This window comes from Ostrea edulis, chromosome 8, assembly GCF_947568905.1.
Source record: "Ostrea edulis chromosome 8, xbOstEdul1.1, whole genome shotgun sequence".
NCBI classification, from domain to species: domain Eukaryota; kingdom Metazoa; phylum Mollusca; class Bivalvia; order Ostreida; family Ostreidae; genus Ostrea; species Ostrea edulis.
The window spans coordinates 76,553,400-76,578,976 of NC_079171.1; the positions used below are offsets into that span (position 1 = coordinate 76,553,400).

Below are 25,577 nucleotides of genomic sequence, written 5' to 3' on the forward strand. Positions count from 1 at the left end.
CTGCATCCCTCTAAAATTTCCCTTTATAAAATGAATAGTTTCTAGTAACAGCTGAAGAAAACCCCGATAGTGTATTTAGGTCTAGTACTCCTTTACCACACTTCTAAATTAATGTCATTCCTGTTATTTAGAAACAGTTTATTCATTTTATAGCAGTCATTGAAAAAAAACAGGAGAGAGGAAACCAGCAGGGTAGACATTGTAATGGTTAGAACAAAATGACAATGTACAGGATGTAGTTATTTTAGAAATGTAATGGTGCATTGTGCAGGGGGTATCTGTGCGGTGTTGTAAATGATGAGCTTAAATCATTCCCAGCAATAAAGGATATAGAAACAGGACCTGCATTACTGACAGTTCACAGACCAGCTGATTTACACATCGTACAACATCATGTATTATTACAGAGAGTTCACAGACCAGCTGATCCACACTATCTGTACAACCACCCTGCTTTGTTTCCTTGTATTATGTCATGGGGGATTTCATGTCTGAATGAATGTAATCAGAAATTTAAAGATTGAAATTCATGGCTGATTAATGCAGATTAAACGACACAAAATGACTTGATTTTTACAGCAGTCTCCCAGTACTAATCTGTTCTTTCTCCTTCTCTCTATCATTGCGTTTACATGTGCTCTGTGACATGATCTTTTCTTTCTCCTTCTCTCAATCATTGTATTTACATGTGCTCTGTGACATGATCTTTTCTTTCTCCTTCTCTCTATCATTGTGTTTGCATGTGCTCTGTGACATGATCTTTTCTTTCTCCTTCTCTCTATCATTGTGTTTGCATGTGCTCTGTGACATGATCTTTTCTTTCTCCTTCTCTCTATCATTGTATTTACATGTGCTCTGTGACATGATCTTTTCTTTCTCCTTCTCTCTATCATTGTGTTTGCATGTGCTCTGTGACATGATCTTTTCTTTATCCTTCTCTCTATCATTGTATTTACATGTGCTCTGTGACATGATCTTTTCTTTCTCCTTCTCTCTTTCATTGTATAATTTACATGTGCTCTGACATGATCTTTTCTTTCTCCTTCTCTCTATCATTGTGTTTACATGTGCTCCGTGACATGATCTTTCTTTCTCCTTCTCTCTATCATTGTGTTTACATGTGCTCTGTGACATCTGCCTGACACTTGTTTGTGTTTTTTTGTTGTTGGAGATGAGTGAATTTCCTTGTGATACAACAAGATGTAAAACTTTCATTTCCTGTCAAAGTTGTAAGTTTAACACACGTATGTTCTCACAGTAGATAGAGAGATAGATAGACCAGGAGATAGAGAGATAGATAAATGAGGAGATAGAGAGATAGATAGACGAGGAGATAGAGAGATAGATAGACTAGGAGATAGAGAGATAGATAGACGAGGAGATAGAGAGATATAGACAAGGAGATAAAGAGATAGATAGACGAGGAGATAGAGAGATAGATAGACGAGGAGATAGAGAGATATAGACGAGGAGATAGAGAGATAGATAGACGAAGAGATAGTGAGATGCAGACTAAATCTTGACTCTGTGCTGAACAAATGTTGACCAGGTGCAGACTAAATGTCAACTCCATGATGACCAAATGTTAGCTCAGTGTTTAGGAATTAATCTTGGCCCCAAGACGAACCAATGATAATTCTGTAAAGGCATTGTATTCTCGCTCATGTTTTAGTGGTGCACATATTTGATCTCTCTGAGTGTCTCTATTCTACATGTTCACCCCTATAGATCCACACCTACATTTTATCTCCCTGGGTGTCTCTATTCTACATGTCCACCTCTATAGATCCACGCCTACATTTTATCTCCCTGGGTGTCTCTATTCTACATGTCCACCCCTATAGATCCACGCCTACATTTTATCTCCCTGGGTGTCTCTATTCTACATATCCACCCCTATAGATCCATGCCTACATTTTATCTCCCTGGGTGTCTCTATTCTACATATCCACCCCTATAGATCCATGCCTACATTTTATCTCCCTGGGTGTCTCTATTCTACATATCCACCCCTATAGATCCACACCTACATTTTATCTCCCTGATTGTCTCTATTCTTAAAGTTCCACTGCAGTCAAACAGAGAGCAGTTAGCCCTCGTCCTACAGATTCACCCCTACATATTCATCCCTACAGATTCACCCCTACATATTCATCCCTACAGATTCACCCCTACATATTCATCCCTATAGATCCACCCCTACAGATCCTCCTCTATAGATCCACCCCTACAATTCCACTGCAGTCAGACAGAGAAGAGCAACAGAGAGGTTTAAGTCTGTATGAAGATTCCAGATGTTGGGGTTTTTCTTCTGCCATCTTCCACTGTATACATCGTTAAGTGAGAGCACTGTATACAATATTTAAAACAACAGATTGTTAAGTTATTCCACTGTATACAATATTTAAAACAACAGATCGTTAAGTGAGAGCACTGTAAACAATATCTAAAACAACAGATCATTAAGTTAGAGCACTTTGTGATGCAGCGATTTTTTTCTACCCACTGGTACTGGTACCGGTACCCACTCAATTGGGAAAAATAGCGTCAAAATCGAACAAATTGGGAATTTTCTACAAATATATTGGCAAATGATTTCAACTAAAAGAAAAGAAAAAAGAGAACAAAACAAGAAGTAGTCATCTCTTTACAAACATTTTTACGCTAATATTTGCTGTTGTGAGACATAAGGAATCGTTAATTTGTACAACGTTTCAGACTAAATAAATTACGATGTCAGCGGTCTATATTTCGGCAAGTAAATTGGGAATATTTAGTCTCAAAATTGGGAAAAATCAATGGTTTTTGACATTGGGAATGGTACCGTTTATCAGTACCAGTTATATAAGGAAAAAAATCGCTGTGATGAAAGCTAAATGTAGCTGCTGAAAAGTCTGAAATATCAGTGATCAATGTGGATCTAAGAAATCAGTGTGGATCTAAGAAATCTGTGCAGTTCTAGAGTTTTGAGTCTGATCAGATAGACCAATATTTAATCAGCCGAAATAACAGATACTAGGATTACGCTAAAGGAAGGTTGTTTTAATGGGATTCTTCAAGCGTGTATAAAAGTCAAAACCACAAAGCAAACTGTTATTGTGTGTGGATCTGTCCTGCCACTGCATCATCCTGATTTCCAACATCACTTAACTGTCCTGAATCCCAATACCACTGTACCGCCCCGACTCTTAAGATCACTGCATGTACTGCCCTGACTCTCGAGATCACTGTACCGCCCTGACTCTCGCGATCTCTGCATGTACCACCCTGACTCTCGAGATCACTGTACCACCCTGACTCCCGAGATCACTGTACCGCCCTGACTCTCGAGATCACTGTACCACCCTGACTCCCGAGATCACTACCACCCTGACTCCCAATACCACTGTACCACCCTGACTCCCAATACCACTGTACCGCCCTGACTCCCAATACCACTGTACCGCCCTGACTCCCAATACCACTGTACCGCCCTGACTCGAGATTACACTGTACCACCCTGACTCCCGAGATCACTGTACCCCCCTGACTCCTGAGATCACTGTACCGCCCTGACTTTCAATACCACTGTACCGCCCTGACTCTCGAGATCACTGTATCGCCCTGATTCTCGAGATCACTGTACCGCCCTGACTCCCAATACCACTGTACCACCCTAATTCCTGAAACCACTGTACCGCCCTGACTTCCAATACCACTGTACCGCCCCGACTTTCAAGATTACTGCACCGCCCTGACTCTCGAGATCACTGCACCGCCCTGACTCTCGAGATCACTGTACCACTTTGACTCTCGAGATCACTGTACCACTTTGACTCTTGTGATCACTGTACCGCCCTGACTCTCGAGATCACTGTACCACTTTGACTCTCGAGATCACTGTACCACTTTGACTCTCGAGATCACTGTACCACTTTGACTCTTGTGATCACTGTACCGCCCTGACTCTCGAGATCACTGTACCACTTTGACTCTCGAGATCACTGTACCACTTTGACTCTCGAAATCACTGTACCACTTTGACTCTCGAGATCACTGTACCACTTTGACTCTCGAGATCACTGTACCACTTTGACTCTTGTGATCACTGTACCGCCCTGACTCTCGAGATCACTGTACCACTTTGACTCTTGAGATCACTGTACCACCCTGACTCTCGAGATTACACTGTAAAACTAGGACAATTTGCGGTGTTTTCGATCACACGATATGTAATTGTTATTACTTATTTATTCTCACCTTGTCATGGAGAGCGTAAGAGGCCGTTCCAATGCTCCAAGTTGCGAGTAAAACGGTCGCATTTGCGACCAGGAAATATATTTTGCGACTAGAGATTATATTTAAGTCGCATTTTTGAGAGTGGAAAAAAATTGAGCATCCAGTAAAATTTTGTAATCGGGATCGGAAGTCTGAATAAATACTTTTCAGTCTTGGTCAAAACAGCGTTTGAAAGCAATCAAGATGGTGGTAAAACGAGGGTTAAAGACCTTTGGATTGATCAGTAGTAAAAAGTAGAAGCTTCGGCCGAGTACATGTAACGAAGGAAGTCCAGAATCACACGGAGAAAGTTCTGCATTTAAAAATGACGTAGCTGTGTCTAAAGAAAAATGCAAAAGTAAAGGAAGAACCCCAGTCCTAATGGCTGAAGGAATCTTCGTGGTTGATATACAGAGATTGCAAAATGTTTTATAGAATTTGTGAGGCTAATCAGCCAGCAACGTCCACCATTTCTGGACACCCATTGTCCGATTTCACCACGACCTGGTGTATATCTTTCAAATGTGGAAAGTGTGACTATTCACGGTAACAGTAAGAGACACGTCGTTGTCCGTGACTGTATTATTAGCAGTAAGTTGAACGGAGCAAGTGTTGCAGCTAATTTTCACAGACAATTACAAACTCGGGATGTAGTGTTCTCATTGATGCTGGTACTAATTGTTCAACAAAAGATCCAACAAAAGTAGCTCTTATTCGCTTAAGCAGTGAAGGCCCACTTATTGAGGACTTAAGAGAAAATCCTTGTGTGAAACGCTGGGTTTTCTTCCCCATAAGCGTACTGTAAAATATACAGGATGGCCCAATGCAATACAACTTTTGCCAGAGTAAATACTTGACTTGTTAGCATCCAGCATGTTTCACAGAACATTTCTATTCAGTTTAAAAGTAAAACAAACAAAACGCATACATGGGTGTAGATTTTTTTCTTGAAAGATATTCAAATTAAAAAAAAATTGTAGGCCTTATTTACAAAATCTTTTACCATATGGCGAGTAGAAATTTTGAGCATGGCGATTAGAAATTTGAAAATGGCAACCAGAAATATTTCTAGGTCGCCATTTTGCAACCTGATGGCAAATTTGACTTGGAGCACTGCGTTCAACAGATGTACATAATTATTATGTATTGCAGATAAATTATGCAATTTTTATACAAATTCTTGAAACAAAGCAATGTTGAAACTATATATTGTATGTAACCTGAAATGGCACCTGACAGAGACCATCAAAGTTAGATTTATTTCAGAGATTAAGATTGTATCTTGCTTAACGTCTCGCTCGAGAATTTTTCACTCATATGGAGACGTCACCAAGACCGGTGAAGGGCTTCAAATTTAGACCTATGCTCGGCGCTTACGACCATTGAGCAGTGAGGGTTCTTTAGCGTGCCACACCTACTGTGACAAGGGACATCCGTTTTTAAGGTCATCTCCGAGGACCCATGACATTCACACCTGATGCTGAGCGTTTGGCGATGGAACTGTCACTCCCTGTTTTAACGACTTAGGTCTGTCGCGGCAGGGATTCAAACCCTGGCCTTCCACATGCGGGGCAAATGCTCTAACCTCTCGGCCACCGTGGCGGTTTTAATTCAGAGAAATAAAAGCCTGTAATTCATAGAAGTGAAACAGGGACATGTAAAACTTTTTAACAATTTAAATGTGCTGATTGACCCTTAGATATAGATCCACCCCAATGGATTCACCTCTACAGATCCACTCCTATAGATCCACCCTTGTAGATCCAATCCTTTAAATCCACCACGTAAGTCACAGTGATTAGACTTACCTGTAGTAAAAGTTTCAGTAGAATCCACACAAACAAACAGTATTGTTTTTTTTTATCACTTGGACATTAACTCCAAGGTTTGTCCCCATGGCCGTGAGTTCATGAAACTCCTGATATATCTGTACATATTAACGTTCTTATATTGGTTCCCCTCTATATTAACGTGCTTATATATTGGTTCCCCTCCCTCTCTCTGTGTACAGTTTCTGTGTTGTGGCTGACGAGTCATCATGTTTGACATTTCATGGTAATGATTGTATGATTACTACTGAATTACATTTGATGATAAGCTTTTTATAAATGAGGCCACAGTAAATTATAAAATTGTTTATTTCCCTTATTTGTAGAATCGGAGGATTTAAATATAAGCCTCCCTCTGTGTTATGTTACGTAGAATCATTTTCCCAAATAGACCCAAATAGAAAGGAAATATGGTGCTATTCTACAAAACAGCACTCAAGAATCCATCATCTGACTGAATCTCTCTAACGTCCAATATAACAAACATTTTTTTGTTTGGCCTTCTGTCGTTGAGTTTGTCGTGTGTATGATTCCAATTTAAGGCCACATGTAGTAGATTCACAAAGTTGTTGGTGACAACTAATGTGTTCATCCAAGAGAAGCAGTCCTTAAACTTATTTTGATTTGGGGGGAGATAAAAAACACATTGATAACTACATTTGGCCTAAGTGTACAGATCTGTGTGCATGTAATGAGAGAAATATGAATAGCTGTTTGAGGACGTTGGTTACATATTGTCACAATGGAGACTTTTACAATATGAAAACAGAATGGGACCGAATGACTGCAGATATCAAGAGGGTCATGCAAGTTGAACAGTCAGGACAATCGTGTTAGAGGTCCAATCAGGACATTTGTGTTAGTGGTCCTCTTCCAGATTTGTACTAGATGGATGCCTTGTTTAGGGATGTCCTGAAATATTTATTCAGAATAATTGGGGGGAAATAGAATCCTTTAATGATTGTAAGATTGAGCTGTTCATCATGGCCCTATTAAGGTCAGGTCCAGCATGAAAGTGTGCAATTTAAATCTGTGAATTGTTCTTTCTGAACTGTAACCAGGATTTTTGTGGAGACAAATGAATTTTAAAATGTTGGATCCACTCCTTGTAATTAAACGTTTTATGTTTGGAGTATCAGGGAGGCAGTGCTGTGAGTTTGTGATTTTGACCTAAGAATTAACTAAAACTGATTGTCATGTCTGTTTGCTTTGCAGAAGTGAGTGAATGCAGTAGATATAGCTAGCTACTTGTCAATTACAAATTCTGTGATCCACCAACTGAATTGTTGAACAAATAGACATATCTTCCTATTATTTATTGTGTAATACTTGTGAAATCTTGGATCCACCTCAGAGTTTGAAAATTTGAATGAACTTCACAGGAGTATATTTTCATTCAAATTGCTAATTTCACATCTGGATGTGCTACTTGTGTATATAGAGTGATGATTCTGTGATATCTTAAGAGATCAACATTTCTTTAATCAATTGTAAAACTTATCAGACAGATGAATGGATAACAAATAATGAAATGCTTATCTCGATTAGCGCGCTAACCGAGAACTGAGTCTTAGATCCGCTCCTGTTGATCCACCTTATGTAATATTAGATCCATCCCCTGTTGATCGTCCCACATAACGTCTTGTATACGCCCCTGTTGATCGTCCCACATGACGTCTTGTATACGCTCCTGTTGATCGTCCCACATGGTTAAATCAACATCAAACATGTCTGACATTTATTGCCGATTTCAATTTCAGACGTTTTTGAAGGATTCAGAAATTAGTCAGGTCTACGTGAAGGTTGGTATAACTGTGTTTATGAGGAGGCGGTGGTGATGGTATAGACTAGCTAGTACTAACAGATTAACTGTGTGTTTATGAGGGGGCGGTGGTGATGTACTAACAGATTAACTGTGTATTTATGAGGGGACGGTGGTGATGTACTAACTGATTAACTGTGTGTTTATGAGGGGGCGGTGTTGATGTACTGACAGATTAACTGTGTGTTTATGAGGGGACGGTGGTGATGTACTAACAGATTAACTGTGTGTTTTTGAGGAGGCGGTGGTGATGGTATAGACTAGCTAGTACTAACAGATTAACTGTGTGTTTATGAGGGGGGTGGTGGTGATGTATGTACTAACAGATTAACTGTGTGTTTATGAGGGGGTGGTGGTGATGTATTAGCAGATTAACTGTGTGTTTATGAGGGGGCGGTGGTGATGTACTAACAGATTAACTGTGTGTTTATGAGGGGACGGTGGTGATGTACTGACAGATTAACTGTGTGTTTATGAGGGGGCGGTGTTGATGTACTAACAGATTAACTGTGTGTTTATGAGGGGACAGTGGTGATGTACTGACAGATTAACTGTGTGTTTATGAGGGGGCGGTGGTAATGTACTAACAGATTAACTGTGTGTTTATGAGGGGGCGGTGGTGATGGTATAAACTAGTACTAACAGATTAACTGTGTGGAATTTTAGAATTGCTAATTTGTTGATTGAGATTGATGGTGATGGAACAGTTACCATGGTGAAGATCAAATTATTCAGCAAATGATTAATATATCGAATTAATATGTATAGAATATTATTTGTATTTATATCGAATTAATATGTATTGAATATTATTTGTATTTATATTGAATTGATATGTTCAGAATATTATTTGTATTTATATCGAATTAATATGTATAGAATATCATTTGTATTTATATCGAATTGATATATCTAGAATATTATTTGTATTTATATCGAATTAATATATTTAGAATATTATTTGTATTTTTTTCTAATCATTTGAGATGGCTTTAAGTGTTAAACTTCAACAGTGTTAAACACTGCTAGACTTCCCAGTTTATTGTGCTGGGACACTTTTCGGAGCAATTACGGTGTGTTATTAAAAACATGGATACCTGTACAATGGACCCAATATTTTTCTTTGAGGGGAGCAACAGATTCAAAGAGAATGGTAATGGAGGGGGGGGGGGGGGGCAGAGATGAGAACAGATTTTAAGATTTGGAAAGGATTAGAAATAACACCATGCAAATTCCTTAAGTACTTGTATATGGGAGTACAAATGATAAGCATGCATTTAAGCTTTGTGAATGTTTGATTGTATGTCTTACTACTATAAGTATTACTATATAAATAACTGTTAGATCTGGTAGTCAGACTGTAAATAACTGTTAGATCTGGTAGTCAGACTGTAAATAACTGTTAGATCTGACAGTCAAACAGACTGTAAATAACTGTTAGATCTGGTAGTCAGACAGACTGTAAATAACTGTTAGATCTGGTAGTCAGACTGTAAATAACTGTTAGATCTGGTAGTCAGACTGTAAATAACTGTTAGATCTGGTAGTCAGACTGTAAATAACTGTTAGATCTGGTAGTCAGACAGACTGTAAATAACTGTTAGATCTGGTAGTCAGACAGACTGTAAATAACTGTTAGATCTGGTAGTCAGACTGTAAATAATTGTTAGATCTGACAGTCAGACAGACTGTAAATAACTGTTAGATCTGGTAGTCAGACAGACTGTAAATAACTGTTAGATCTGGTAGTTAGACTGTAAATAATTGTTAGATTTGGTAGTCAGACTGTAAATAACTGTTAGGTTTGGTAGTCAGACTGTAAATAACTGTTAGATCTGGTAGTCAGACAGACTGTAAATAACTGTTAGATCTGGTAGTCAGACTGTAAATAACTGTTAGATCTGGTAGTCAGACAGACTGTAAATAACTGTTAGATCTGGTAGTCAGACAGACTATAGATAACTGTTATATCTGGTAGACAGACTGTAAATAGTTGTTAGATCTGGTAGTCAGACATACTGTAAATAACTGTTAGATCTGACAGTCAGACTGTAAATAACTGTTAGATCTGGTAGTCAGACTGTAAATAACTGTTAGATCTGGTAGTCAGACTGTAAATAACTGTTAGATCTGACAGTCAGACTGTAAATAACTGTTAGATCTGACAGTCAAACAGACTGTAAATAACTGTTAGATCTGGTAGTCAGACAGACTGTAAATAACTGTTAGATCTGGTAGTCAGACTGTAAATAACTGTTAGATCTGGTAGTCAGACTGTAAATAACTGTTAGATCTGGTAGTCAGACAGACTGTAAATAACTGTTAGATCTGACAGTCAGACAGACTGTAAATAACTGTTAGATCTGGTAGTCAGACTGTAAATAACTGTTAGATCTGGTAGTCAGACTGTAAATAACTGTTAGATCTGACAGTCAGACTGTAAATAACTGTTAGATCTGACAGTCAAACAGACTGTAAATAACTGTTAGATCTGGTAGTCAGACAGACTGTAAATAACTGTTAGATCTGGTAGTCAGACAGACTGTAAATAACTGTTAGATCTGGTAGTCAGACTGTAAATAACTGTTAGATCTGGTAGTCAGACAGACTGTAAATAACTGTTAGATCTGACAGTCAGACAGACTGTAAATAACTGTTAGATCTGGTAGTCAGACTGTAAATAATTGTTAGATCTGGTAGTCAGACTGTAAATAACTGTTAGATCTGGTAGTCAGACAGACTCTAAATAACTGTTAGATCTGACAGTCAGACAGACTGTAAATAACTGTTAGATCTGGTAGTCAGACAGACTGTAAATAACTGTTAGATCTGGTAGTCAGACTGTAAATAACTGTTAGATCTGGTAGTCAGACTGTAAATAACTGTTATATCTGGTAGTCAGACTGTAAATAACTGTTAGATCTGGTAGACAGACTGTAAATAACTATTAGATCTGGTAGCTAGACACAAAACTTTATTTCTTCTATCTTATGGAAGGCTATAAGGGCAAGACATCAAGGAGAATTAGAGAGGTATAGACCTTAAGGAATTTCCTCTAATTGATCGATACATGAATTTGTCAGCGTCCAATTGATCGATACGCCGATTTGTCAGCGTCCAATTGATCGATACGTCGTTTGTCAGCGTCTTTGTTTTGTAGACCAGACGTAATGTCTGCCGACATTTCATTTGTTCAAACTATTGAATGTATTAACATTAGGAGATACATGAGATTCGATCAGGAAGGAAATTACTGATAATTGATTGAATCCCTCTGATTAAAACAAAATGTATGGTGTATATTATGAATTGTGTGTTTACAGGGAGCTCGAATATGGATCCCAGACTCGGAGAAGGTGTGGGTCGGGGCGGAACTGCTGGAGAATTACACTGGACAGAAAAGTGTGAAGATACAAATAGAGGACAATGGTCAGGTAAGAGAGAGAGAGACATACAGGTAATGAGAGAGAGATAGACAGGTAATGAGAGAGAGACAGGTAATGAGAGAGAGACAGACAGGTAATGAGAGAAAGACAGACAGGTAATGAAAGAGAGACAGGTAATGAGAGAGAGACAGGTAATGAGAGACAGACAGGTAATGAGAGAGAGACAGACAGGTAATGAGAGGCAGACAGGTAATGAGAGAGACAGACAGGTAATGAGAGACAGACAGGTAATGAGAGAGAGACAGACAGGTAATGAGAGAGAGACAGACAGGTAATGAGAGACAGACAGGTAATGAGAGAGAGAGACAGGTAATGAGAGACAGACAGGTAATGAGAGAGAGAGAGAGAGAGACAGGTAATGAGAGAGACAGACAGATAATGAGAGACAGACAGGTAATGAGAGAGATAGACAGGTAATGAGAGAGAGAGACAGGTAATGAGAGACAGACAGACAGGTAATGAGAGACAGACAGGTAATGAGAGAGAGACAGGTAATGAGAGAGAGACAGACAGGTAATGAGAGACAGACAGGTAATGAGACAGACAGACAGGTAATGAGAGACAGACAGGTAATGAGAGAGATAGACAGGTAATGAGAGACAGACAGGTAATGAAAGAGAGACAGACAGGTAATGAGAGAGAGAGACAGGTAATGAGAGAGAGACATGTAATGAGAGACAGACAGACAGGTAATGAGAGAGAGACAGACAGGTAATGAGACAGACAGACAGGTAATGAGAGACAGACAGGTAATGAGAGAGATAGACAGGTAATGAGAGACAGACAGGTAATGAGAGAGAGACAGACAGGTAATGAGAGAGAGACAGGTGATGAGAGAGAGAGAGACAGGTAATGAGAGACAGACAGGTAATGAGAGACAGACAGGTAATGAGAGACAGACAGGTAATGAGAGAGAGACAGACAGGTAATGAGAGAGAGAGAGACAGGTAATGAGAGACAGAGAGACAGGTAATGAGAGACAGACAGGTAATGAGAGAGAGACATGTAATGAGAGACAGACAGGTAATGAGAGAGAGACAGACAAGTAATGAGACAGACAGACAGGTAATGAGAGACAGACAGGTAATGAGAGAGATAGACAGGTAATGAGAGACAGACAGGTAATGAGAGAGAGACAGACAGGTAATGAGATAGAGACAGGTAATGAGAGAGAGAGAGACAGGTAATGAGAGAGAGACAGACAGGTAATGAGAGAGAGACAGACAGATAATGAGAGACAGACAGGTAATGAGAGAGATAGACAGGTAATGAGAGAGATAGACAGGTAATGAGAGAGAGACAGACAGGTAATGAGAGAGAGACAGACAGGTAATGAGAGACAGACAGGTAATGAGAGAGAGACAGACAGGTAATGAGAGAGAGAGAGAGAGACAGGTAATGAGAGAGAGAGAGACAGGTAATGAGAGACAGACAGGTAATGAGAGAGAGACAGACAGGTAATGAGAGAGAGAGAGAGACAGGTAATGAGAGAGAGACAGACAGATAATGAGAGACAGACAGGTAATGAGAGAGACAGACAGGTAATGAGAGAGATAGACAGGTAATGAGAGAGAGACAGACAGGTAATGAGAGACAGACAGGTAATGAGAGAGAGACAGACAGGTAATGAGAGAGAGAGACAGACAGGTAATGAGAGAGAGAGAGAGACAGGTAATGAGAGAGAGACAGGTAATGAGAGAGAGACAGGTAATGAGAGACAGACAGACAGATAATGAGAGACAGACAGGTAATGAGAGAGACAGGTAATGAGAGAGAGAGAGACAGGTAATGAGAGAGAGAGATAGACAGGTAATGAGAGAGAGACAGACAGGTAATGAGAGACAGACAGGTAATGAGAGAGACAGGTAATGAGAGACAGACAGGTAATGAGAGAGAGACAGACAGGTAATGAGAGACAGACAGGTAATGAGAGAGAGAGAGACAGATAATGAGAGAGAGAGAGACAGGTAATGAGAGACAGACAGGTAATGAGAGACAGACAGGTAATGAGAGAGAGACAGACAGGTAATGAGAGAGAGACAGACAGATAATGAGAGACAGACAGGTAATGAGAGAGATAGACAGGTAATGAGAGACAGACAGGTAATGAGAGACAGACAGGTAATGAGAGAGAGACAGACAGGTAATGAGAGAGAGACAGACAGATAATGAGAGACAGACAGGTAATGAGAGAGAGACAGACAGATAATGAGAGACAGACAGGTAATGAGAGAGATAGACAGGTAATGAGAGAGAGAGACAGGTAATGAGAGAGAGAGACAGGTAATGAGAGAGATAGACAGGTAATGAGAGACAGACAGGTAATGAGAGAGAGAGAGACAGGTAATGAGAGACAGACAGGTAATGAGAGACAGACAGGTAATGAGAGAGAGACAGACAGGTAATGAGAGAGAGACGGGTAATGAGAGATAGACAGACAGGTAATGATAGAGAGACAGATAATGAGAGAGAGAGACAGGTAATGAGAGGTAGACAGGTAATGAGAGAGACAGACAGGTAATGAGAGAGAGACAGATAATGAGAGAGAGAGACAGGTAATGAGAGGTAGACAGGTAATGAGAGAGAGAGACAGGTAATGGGAGATAGACAGGTAACGAGAGAGAGAGATAGAATATCTGGTAGAAATGAAAGTAAGAAAGAGACAGGTAATGCAATATCTTAGGTAGCTATAGGTACTCCTATTTTAGTCTATTACATACTCTTTTTCAAACTGAATATTTTGAGAAAGGATAGCAGGAACATATTCCCACAACTTGTGTCCCTATTACATTTGTCCCCATAACACATGTCCCCACAATGCATGACCCCACAACACATGTCCCCATAACACATGTCCCCACATCGCATGTCCCCACAACACATGTTCCCACAACACATTCCCCCACAACACATGTCCCCATAAGACATGTCCCCACAACACATGTCCCCACATCACTTGTCCCCACAACACATGTCCCCAAATCACATGTCTCACAATGCATTGCCCCACAACACATATCCCCATAACACATATCCCCACAACACATGTCTCCACATCACATGTCCCCACATCACATATCCCCACAACACATGACCCCATAACACATGTCCCCTACATCACGTCCCCACATCACATGCCCCCGCAACACATGTCCCCGCAACACATGTCCCCACATCACAGTTCTACACAACACATGTCCCCACAACACATGTCCCTGTAACACATGTCCCTGTAACACATGTCCCTGTAACACATGTCCCCACATCATATGTCCCCATTAACCTGATATCTAATATTTTTACTTTTTCCATTTTATGGGCCTTATTATTGGGATGAAACTGTAAGAAGTAAAGACAGACTATTTTCCCCAAAGTATAGTGCACTTCTGTCCTCACATTGCAGGTTAAATGGTTAAAAATTGTCCTCACTTCACATTCTTTCTCTCTCTCTCTCTCTCTCTCTAGCATTACTCTGTGTGGTTTATTACTTATTAATATCTGACGTTAACTCATCAATGACCATTCTCTCTCTCTCTCTCTCTCTCTCTCTCTCTCTGTGTGTGTGTGTGTGGTTTATTGCTCATTAATATCCGACGTTAACAACTCATCAATGACCATAGTCCATTATCTACTCTCCATATAAACCACAGCTGGCGTTAGATCGTACTAATTGTCACGGTCATTGAGTGCGACCTGTAACATGAGTGACCGCTGTGATGGTCATTGTGAATGGACGGCCCATTGTTTCCTTATTGAGTGATTATATTACACCTGGCTGCTGTTAGAGGTCTACATTCATTAATATGTCATGTTTTTACGTGTAGCTCTGTCCTCTGGTAACTTCCTAATAAGTAATGGTTCAAAACTGAAAAGCTCTGTCAGTGTTAGGGTTAGGGTTAGTAGAGTTTCATTTTATCAATAACCAAATGTTGCCACCCGTCTAGATGTCATAAAGAAAAACATTATCTCAATGTCACAAACATTTCCATAACACAGCATGATAAAATATTTAAAAGCTGGTTTAAGCGACAAAATCTTAATTCTAAGAGTTTAAAAAATCTGCTGACTATTTTAATTATTTAATTTTAATTTACTTATTGTATTTTTTTCTTTTAATTTATTGATGAATTAATTGTGGATATCAGTGAAATCATTGTGGAATACTGGCCTTTCGATATGCAGATCATCTCTGACTTTATTGTGGCTTATGAACTTAATTTTAGGGCATGTGACTTCCAGATTACAATAAGAACTAAGTACAAGCATAGAAGACTTCAATTGTCCCCACATCACATGTCCCCACATCACAATTCTACACTGTACAAGCATGGAAGAATTCAATTGTAGTCAAGTCCGTGCATTAAAACGCTATCTTTCCAAGAAAGGAATCACTACAAATATTTATAGGAAAACCCATTTGATCAAATATACATCTAAGCTATACAGTGATACTGTTAATGCCTAGGAATTCATTACAAAGTTGTAGTCAGCATGCACATGTAAGTTAAGGTCAGATCCTACTTTCAATTTGATGTGAACAATTCTTGCACTTAGATTATTCTTTTGTCAGGTGGATGGGGTGGTTTTAATCATTTGTCAGGTGGATGGGGTGGTTTATTATGCCCTGTTGACTGTATATGTGAGACATGTTGACTGTGTATATAGGACATGTTGACTGTGTATATAGGACATGTTGACTGTTTATATAGGACATGTTGACTGTGTATGTGAGACATGTTGACTGTGTATGTGGGACATGTTGACTGTGAATGTGGGATGTGTTGACTGTGTATATAGGACATGTTGACTGTGTATATAGGACATGTTGACTGTGTATATAGGACATGTCGACTGTGTATGTGAGACATGTTGACTGTGTATGTGGGACATGTTGACTGTGTATGAGACATGTTGACTGTGTATGTGGGACATGTTGACTGTGAATGTGGGATGTGTTGACTGTGTATATAGGACATGTTGACTGTTTATATAGGACATGTTGACTGTGTATGTGAGACATGTTGACTGTGTATGTGGGACATATTGACTGTGTATGTGGGACATGTTGACTGTGTATGTGGGACGTGTTGACTGTGTATATAGGACATGTTGACTGTTTATATAGGACATGTTGACTGTGTATGTGAGACATGTTGACTGTATATAGGACATGTTGACTGTGTATGTGAGACATGTTGACTGTGTATGTGAGACATGTTGACTGTGTATGTGAGACATGTTGACTGTGTATGTGGGACATATTGACTGTGTATGTGGGACGTGTTGACTGTGTATGTGGGACATGTTGACTGTGTATGTGAGACATGTTGACTGTGTATGTGAGACATGTTGACTGTGTATGTGGGACATATTGACTGTGTATATAGGACATGCTGACTGTGTATATAGGACATGTTGACTGTGTATGTGAGACATGTTGACTGTGTATGTGAGACATGTTGACTGTGTATGTGGGACATATTGACTGTATGTGGGACGTTTTGACTGTGTATATAGGACATGTTGACTGTGTATGTGGGACATGTTGACTGTATATAGGACATGTTGACTGTGTATGTGGGACATGTTGACTGTGTATGTCCGACATGTTGGCTGTGTATTTGTGGCAATATGAGAGTCTTTGTTACTATAATGATGATTTTAATGTGATTACATAATTAAGACTTAATTCTAACAAATGCCTGCATTAATTTGAGTATCTCATTGCATAGAACTTTTTTTTGGCTTTTTTTCTAGGAACGGAATTTTGAAATTAAGGATAAAAATCGACTGCCGCACCTAAGGAATCCGGAGATTCTGATTGGAGAAAATGACCTGACATCACTCAGCTACCTCAACGAACCAGAGGGTATGTAAAAGGCTTATTTGTAATGTATCATGTAAGGTGATTGAGTTGCTCCAAGTGTAAGGGTTAGGGTTAGTGTAAGGGTTAGGGTTAGTGTAAGGGTTAGGGTTAGTGTAAAGGTTAGGGTTAGTGTAAGGGTTAGGGTTAGTGTAAGGGTTAGGGTTAGTGTAAGCGTTAGGGTTAGTGTAAGGGTTAGGGTTAGTGTAAGGGTTAGGGTAAGGGTAAGGGTTAGGGTTAGTGTAAGGGTTAGGGTTAGTGTAAGGGTTAGGGTTAGTGTAAAGGTTAGGGTTAGTGTAAGGGTTAGGGTTAGTGTAAGCATTAGGGTTAGTGTAAGCATTAGGGTTAGTGTAAAGGTTAGGGTTAGTGTAAGGGTTAGGGTTAGTGTAAGCATTAGGGTTAGTGTAAGCATTAGGGTTAGTGTAAGGGTTACGGTTAGTGTAAGGGTTAGGGTTAGTGTAAGGGTTAGGGTTAGTGTAAGGGTTAGGGTTAGGGTTAAGGGCAGTTACTGTACTGTTTGGGGACTAGTCCTTTTCTTTCAGAGAGAATCTAGTGGATGTTACTCAAATGTTACTAAATATAGTAACTCACAATCAGTATACAGGGCTTGAAATTAACGAGAAATACTTGCAAAATGCGAGTACATTTAAAAAATAGCGAGTAAAATTAGTGGACACTCAAAAATTTTAGCGAGTGGTGATTTACAAACTATGATCGTATCGTATCCATTTTATACGGTGATGCGCTATTCGCTTTTCTTAAACTTGCACTCTGAATCATACAAACGCTTACATGAACGACCGATTTCAACAACCGTTTCTATCCGGATTTTTCTTTTATTATTTAAAAGTAACTCAGAGTCAAACAAATGCTTTAAAGGTCGGACATCGCATTACGATGAAAAATATAGACATATGCCACGAGTCCTGTTCACCTATAGGGGTGATTAAATTGAATTCCAAGTATGAGGTTTTTGTTATTTATTTATCTTAAAAAAATATCGGAGTCTATGTTTTACCAAGTCTTCCTGTAACTATTTTTATCAGAATCATGAGAATGTCCTATCTAGATTTATTGTCATATTGAGGTCGGGTTGTAGTGATGACACGAGTGCATTGCTCACCGTGTAGACGATTATCAAAAAAGTTCATGGGGCTCGTGATCGTGCTGGTTATAAAACCATGAGTCCGGGATTCGCTTTGAAAAATCACTAGTGACAACCCTGATGTGGCATGAAATTGGAAGACTGGATCTAAACCTGCGGTAAACAGGTTGTGGATTAGAGGTGCGATAATCAAGATACCTAAACATTACACCATATGACTGACGTAACTTAGTCAAGTTAGATGGGGAAAATCTTTGATTTAAAAAAAAAACATATGAAAAAAGAGCACTCCGTCTGCTTAATTATTTTTATTTTAGCTTGTAGGTTTTCATTTTAGCCCGTGAATTTTTTTACCCACAGGCTAAAATTAGCCTGTGGTAGAAAAAGTTAATTTCGACCCTTGGTATGCTAAATATAGTAACTCACAATCAGTACGCGAAATATAGTAACTCACAATCAGTACGCTAAATATAGTAACTCACAATCAGTACGCTAAATATAGTAACTCACAATCAGTACGCTAAATATAGTAACTCACAATCAGCTCTGTTCATGAACTTTATGGACGCAGAAAGTCAGGGAACTTATGACTTTTTACTAATTTTTTCATCATTTGTGACAATCATCGAATTTCAGGGAATAATGCTTCCATACCAATAATCAGGGCCTGCATTTAATGAGAAACGTACATTATTCACACAATCAAAGTAGACCAGGGTTTGACACTAAGGCACGTCCGACCGACCGAGTCTACTAAATGATCGGGTAAAATGTCGATTTACTAGTCCGACTGGTCGTGTTGAAAAAATAAACAAGAAACTTTAAAACAATAAGATTGTAAAGAGTTTCTGAGCAATTTTAAACCACGTGATGACATAATCTTTATTTCTATTTCTAATACATAAGTCGCGATCGGAAGTGATGTTTTACGACATCTGCTCGATGATGGGTGTAAAGTTATGTTTCGGATAAATAGATATAAATTGAATTCATTTAAAAAAAAAACAACGTTTATTTGAATTAAATATAAGAAAGTGTTTATCAAATTAATAAATTACGTCGTGAAGAGCCATTTTTCGGTGTCGACATATGTGCGGGAATGTCTCTATATTCAAATACGACGTCTCGTCCTCAAGGAAAGATGTCCCAAGAAAGAAAAGGAAAAGGTTGGGAAGAAACACAGCAGGGCTTATGAAATAGAAATTTAAAAAAACCCGGTTGAGATCATTTTATTCTAAATGGACTAAAGAATTCCCGTGCCGAGTAGAATTTAATGAAACAGAAAATGTGTTTGAAAATTAAAGCATATCAAATTGATTGACGAGACTGAAGATGTTTTTGAGACAATCAAATAAGGATTAGTTCAAACTTAACGTTTGTCATTAGAAGTAAGTAATTAAATATGGAGAAACTATCACTTTTTTTCTGCACAGTTGGTCAGGGCTAGTGGATGTAAGGTCAGGTCTAGCAAAATTCATTTGAAGTAGCCCGACTGGTCTAGTGCTCAAAAAAGTAAATGTCAAACCCTGTAGACCCATTTTCTATTTATAATTCTGTAGTCTACAAGTGAAGTTATATTATTTTCTATATATAGTTCTGTACAATCTACAGTGTGGTTTTATTATTTTCTATTTATAGTTCTGTACAATCTACGAGTGCGTTTTTATTATTTTCTATTTATAGTTCTGTACAATCTACAGTGCGGTTTTATTATTTTCTATTTATAGTTCTGTACAATCTACAGTGCGTTTTTATTATTTTCTATTTATAGTTTTGTACAAGCTACGAGTGCAGTTATATCATTTTCTATTTATAGTTCTGTACAATCTATGAGTGCGGTTTTATTATTTTCTATTAATTTTATAGTTCTGTACAATCTATGAATGCGGTTATATTATTTTCTATTTATAGTTCTGTACAATCTATGAGTACAGTTACATTATTTTCTATAGTTCTGTACAATCTACGAGTGTGGTTATATTATTTTCTATTTATAGTTCTGTACAATCTACGAGTGCGGTTTCTGGAGAGGAACTGTATCTACACATACTGCGGGATTGTTCTGGTGGCCATTAATCCATATCAACAGCTACCGATCTATGGCAATGAGCTCATTCAGATGTACAGCGGGCAGGACATGGGCACGATGGACCCACACATCTTCGCTGTGGCGGAAGAGGCATTCAAACTCATGTCTAGGTATGTGGAAATGTGTACTGCTAGGCATTCAAACTCATGTCTAGGTATGTGGAAGTGTACCGCGAGCCATTCAAACTCATGTCTAGGTACATGTGTATGAAAGTAGGCACTGCTTGTGCTTGATTTAATTGTGCACAGTGCAGGCCTTCTTGGTCATTATTTTATAACAATAATAACAACACGCTGGTTTGTTCAATATTTCCAGTGAGGCTATAACTAAAGATTTATTTGTTTCATGTACTCAGACCGACCCGTCACATTTGCTGCGTCCCGATCATTGTTTCAGTACAGTGCTATCTCGGTATATCGTTACTCGTTATATCGCCACCCCCGCATACCGCCATCGAAATGTGTAGAATGGATTTCCATACATGCTAAAATCCCGATATAATGCCAACCTTGTCTATCGCCATCCGCCACCCGTTTTCAGGTACAAAAGGTCAAACTGCCTTACTAAATCCCCAATAACAATGCCAACGACCAGGGATCAGAAGCCTTAAATATACATAATGTGTCTGCTCCGCTGAATCAGAGTGAAACTAAATTTAGTACGTGTCGTGAAAACAGGTAAGCATAGGTAGTTGTGATAATAACTTGAACTCATTTAAATATTGTCTCTGAAATTGTCCAGTAGTATTGCCCACGTATGAAGAACTGAGAAATGAAACTACTACCGACTGCAGACTTCCGCCAATGTTCGCTTGTGCACTATCCAAATCTCTGTTCGATGAGACTATCAATTGCTGTAAAGTTTGTGTACTATGTGACTTTTGTGTGTATTTATGTGTGTGACATCATATTTCTGTGTTCCAGAAAAAAGTTGCAGCCATTACAATAATTATTGTGTTTGTCAACCGCTCAACTTATTCAGTCAGCTTAGAACTTATTCAGTCAGCGTAGAACTTATTCAGTCAGCATAGAACTTATTCAGTCAGCGTAGAAGCTACCATGACACAAATGAAACTATTGTAGATATACTTACGTGTTTTGCAAATACACAAGCGCAGAATATGCATTTTTTAGCAAAATTTTAGGAGTTAAAGCAAAACAATTTCATGCATTTACATATCGTGTCATATGTTGACGACAATAAAAGAACAATAATTTATCAATTGATCAACCCCATTTTTTTCCAAATCAAGGAACTTAATGACTAAACTCGTTATAATGCCACCCTTGATATAACACCAAAATAGGCTGGGACAAAAGCTGGCGATATCAATATATAAAGAATGATACATTGATGGTGATATAAGAACGATACTTTGATGGTGATATAAGAACGATTCTTTGATGGTGATATAAGAACGATACATTGATGGTGATATAAGAACGATACTTTGATGGTGATATAAGAACGATACTTTGATGGTGATATAAGAACGATACTTTGATGGTGATATAAGAACGATACTTTGATGGTGATATAAGAACGATACATTGATGGTGATATAAGAACGATACATTGATGGCGATATAAAGCGGTAACACTGTACTTTGTTATTTCGTTTTTTACTGGGAAAATACAGATCCTCCGTATTAGTTTTAAACTTTAGGGCCAGTTCTTTATTAGTTGTTTTACAGATTTTTTTTATTCCAAATGTTGATAGGTGGGCTCAATGAAAGAAAACAAGAGTATATAAGAGTACAAGAGTATATGGCATAGTTTTCGGTTCTACTTTCACTTTGATACTGACCAGTTGTAAACCTAGGGATTTTTCAACCATTTTCTGTATGAGCGATCAAATTTACTGCATCACTGCTCCAATATACAACCTACAAACAAGATAGAGCAGGAAACTGCAACTCAAGGCTTCATAGTATTTATGTACATGTTCATAAAATTAAAAATCACGTGATTTGCCTTTTTACAATGAGGTATTGTGGGATAAATGATAATAATAATAATGCCATAGTTATATAGCACCCTTTTCATACACTATGTACGCTCAAAGGTGCTTTATTATATACCTTACAACAGAATGTTATACACATAATACATAGAAAATAAATAAAACATTAAAAAGCAATGATAGCACATCAAAATTGAATGAAAAAACATGTGGCAGACCAAGAGTCTGTGAATGTTGACCTCTGTTTGTAAATGTTGACCTCTGTATGTCAATGTTGACCTCTGTTTGTTATTGTTGACCTCTGTATGTCAATGTTGACCTCTGTTTGTAATTGTTGACCTCTGTATGTCAATGTTGACCTCTGTTTGTAATTGATGACCTCTGTATGTCAATGTTGACCTCTGTTTGTAATTGTTGACCTCTGTATGTCAATGTTGACCTCTGTTTGTGAAAGGTGATATCTGTATATGGATGTTGACATATGTAAATAAATGTTACTCTGACCTATGTTTGTGAATGTTGATCTTTGTGAATGTTGACTCTGTGAATGTTGACCTTTGTTTGTGAATGTTGACCTCTGTGAATGTTGACCTTTGTTTGTGAATGTGAACCTCTGTATGTAAATGTCGAAAGCTTCAGATTTGATAAGAACCAGTCAATTATCGTGTCTGAAGAGTCCGGGCTGGTTATCAATATTGACCTCTGTATATGAATATTAACCTCTTTGATGTTGACCTCTGTATGTGAATTTCAGATTTGATAAAAACCAGTCAATCATCTTGTCTGGAGAGTCCTGGCTGGTTATCAATGTTGACCTCTCTATATGAATATTGACCTCTGTATATGAATATTGACCTCTTTGATGTTGACCTCTGTATGTGAATTTCAGATTTGATAAGAACCAGTCAATCATCGTGTCTGGAGAGTCCGGGGCTGGGAAGACTGTGTCAGCAAAGTATGCCATGCGGTATTTTGCAATGGTTGGTGGTTCCCAGACAGAAACCCAAGTGGAACAGAAAGTGCTAGCCTCTAACCCCATCATGGAGGTAAGACAGAGGCCCAACAGGCACATCACTCACTTATCAGGGCATTACATCCCACTGGGTATCAGGACATTACATCCCACCGACCACATCACTCACCTATCAGGGCATTTCATCCCACCGACCACATCACTCATCTATCAGGGCATTTCATCCCACCGACCACATCACTCATCTATCAGGGCATTTCATCCCACCGACCACATCACTCATCTATCTGGGCATTACATCCCACCGACCACATCACTCATCTATCAGGGCATTTCATCCCACCGACCACATCACTCACCTATCAGGGCATTTCATCCCACCGACCACATCACTCATCTATCTGGGCATTACATCCCACCGACCACATCACTCATCTATCAGGGCATTTCATCCCACCGACCACATCACTCACCTATCAGGGCATTTCATCCCACCGACCACATCACTCATCTATCAGGGCATTTCATCCCACCGACCACATCACTCACCTATCAGGGCATTTCATCCCACCGACCACATCACTCATCTATCAGGGCATTTCATCCCACCGACCACATCACTCACCTATCAGGGCATTTCATCCCACCGACCACATCACTCATCTATCAGGGCATTTCATCCCACCGACCACATCACTCACCTATCAGGGCATTTCATCTCACCGACCACATCACTCACTTATCAGGGCATTTCATCCCACCGACCACATCACTCACCTATCAGGGCATTACATCCCACCGACCACATCACTCACCTATCAGGGCATTACATCCTATTTAAACCTTTGTTTTCTCAGAGAGATGGTATCATGTTAATTTGTTTGGCCCAGGTTTTTGTTAGCCAGGATTTGGGTGTTATGTAAGGATGTGTTTTAGTGGTTTCTGTACACTAAGACTGTATATGAATTGTGTATATCTTTACAATGGCTAAAGCTACCTACTAAACATAATAAGTGTATGGTCTGCCTGGTGTTGAAAGACTTATGAATGTGTTGATCAAAGTTCTTTAAACTCTTGCTTATTTCTTCTATCCTCAGGCTATAGGAAACGCCAAGACGACTAGGAATGACAACAGCAGTCGCTTTGGAAAATACATCGAGATTTCTTTCAACAAAAAGAACGAGATTATTGGAGCCCACATGAGAACATACCTTTTGGAAAAATCCAGGTAAAAATTCTGTGACGGTCACAGGTAAATAATGTGTGACGGTCACAGGTAAACATTCTGTGACGGTCACAGGTAAACATTGTGTGACGGTCACAGGTAAACATTGTGTGTGACGGTCACAGGTAAACATTGTGTGACAGTCACAGATAAACATTGTGTGACGGTCACAGGTAAACATTCTGTGGGGCGGTCACAGGTAAACATTGTGTGACGGTCACAGGTAAACATTCTGTTGGTCGGTCACAGGTAAACATTCTGTGTGGCGGTCACAGGTAAACATTCTGTGTGACGGTCACAGGTAAACATTCTGTGGGGCGGTCTCATGTAAACATTCTGTGGGGTGGTCACAGGTAAACATTGTGTGACAGTCACAGGTAAACATTCTGTGGGGCGGTCTCATGTAAACATTCTGTGTGGCGGTCTCATGTAAACATTCTGTGGGTCAGTCACAGGTAAACATTCTGTGAGGCGGTCACAGGTAAACATTGTGTGTGATGGTCACAGCTAGTAAATATTGTCTGGGATAATCACAGGTAGATATACGACGGGTGAATGAAAAAAAGTTTTTGAATTGAACTGTATGATACCGGATGAGTGAGTTCTATGTTTGTGTCTGTATTTCCTGTAATAGTGAGGGGAGCAAACAGTTTCTTCATCTTTGAATAAATTCTTGTTCGTATGAAGTCTCACATCCCTTTGGAGAAAATTTGACTCATATATGGAGACTTTAACAGCTGTAGAGAAGGTGCCACAAATTCTGACCTATGAGTGGAGCTCAACATCGTAACGGTTTAACTCTTTCTCTGCCTAACTAAGGATTAAGGTGATCGTAGTGGTTTAACTCTTTCTCTGCCTAATTAAGGATTAAGGTGAAACAGCTATTGGTTTCGGCCCCCTTCTCTGTGGTCAATAAATGCAAGTCAGTGTTGCGTTTTTCCCTATGAGTTATATTATTGGTTGATACTCTATGTTTCAGTGTTGCGTTTTTCCCTATGAGTTATA

The 25,577-nt window shown here is 39.0% G+C and overlaps 1 protein-coding gene across 18 annotated transcripts in view; it reads left to right on the forward strand.

The window, feature by feature from the left end:
* Window positions 1-25,577, forward strand: part of LOC125667401 (unconventional myosin-Va-like) — a 116,377-nt gene that overhangs the window by 682 nt on the left and 90,118 nt on the right. For 6 of the 18 annotated variants that reach the window (XM_056146857.1, XM_056146859.1, XM_056146860.1 and 3 more), the window contains exons 1-6: window positions 6,873-7,888; window positions 11,232-11,342; window positions 17,112-17,223; window positions 20,320-20,521; window positions 23,264-23,420; window positions 24,445-24,575. In XM_056146857.1, the coding sequence (XP_056002832.1) occupies window positions 7,793-7,888; window positions 11,232-11,342; window positions 17,112-17,223; window positions 20,320-20,521; window positions 23,264-23,420; window positions 24,445-24,575 (809 nt within the window). In that variant the 5' untranslated portion in view covers window positions 6,873-7,792. Of the gene's footprint in view, window positions 1-6,870; window positions 7,889-11,231; window positions 11,343-17,111; window positions 17,224-20,319; window positions 20,522-20,595; window positions 20,608-23,263; window positions 23,421-24,444; window positions 24,576-25,577 lie in introns of those variants that run through there. The other 12 variants (XM_056146856.1, XM_056146858.1, XM_056146867.1 and 9 more) reach the window with 6 other exon arrangements.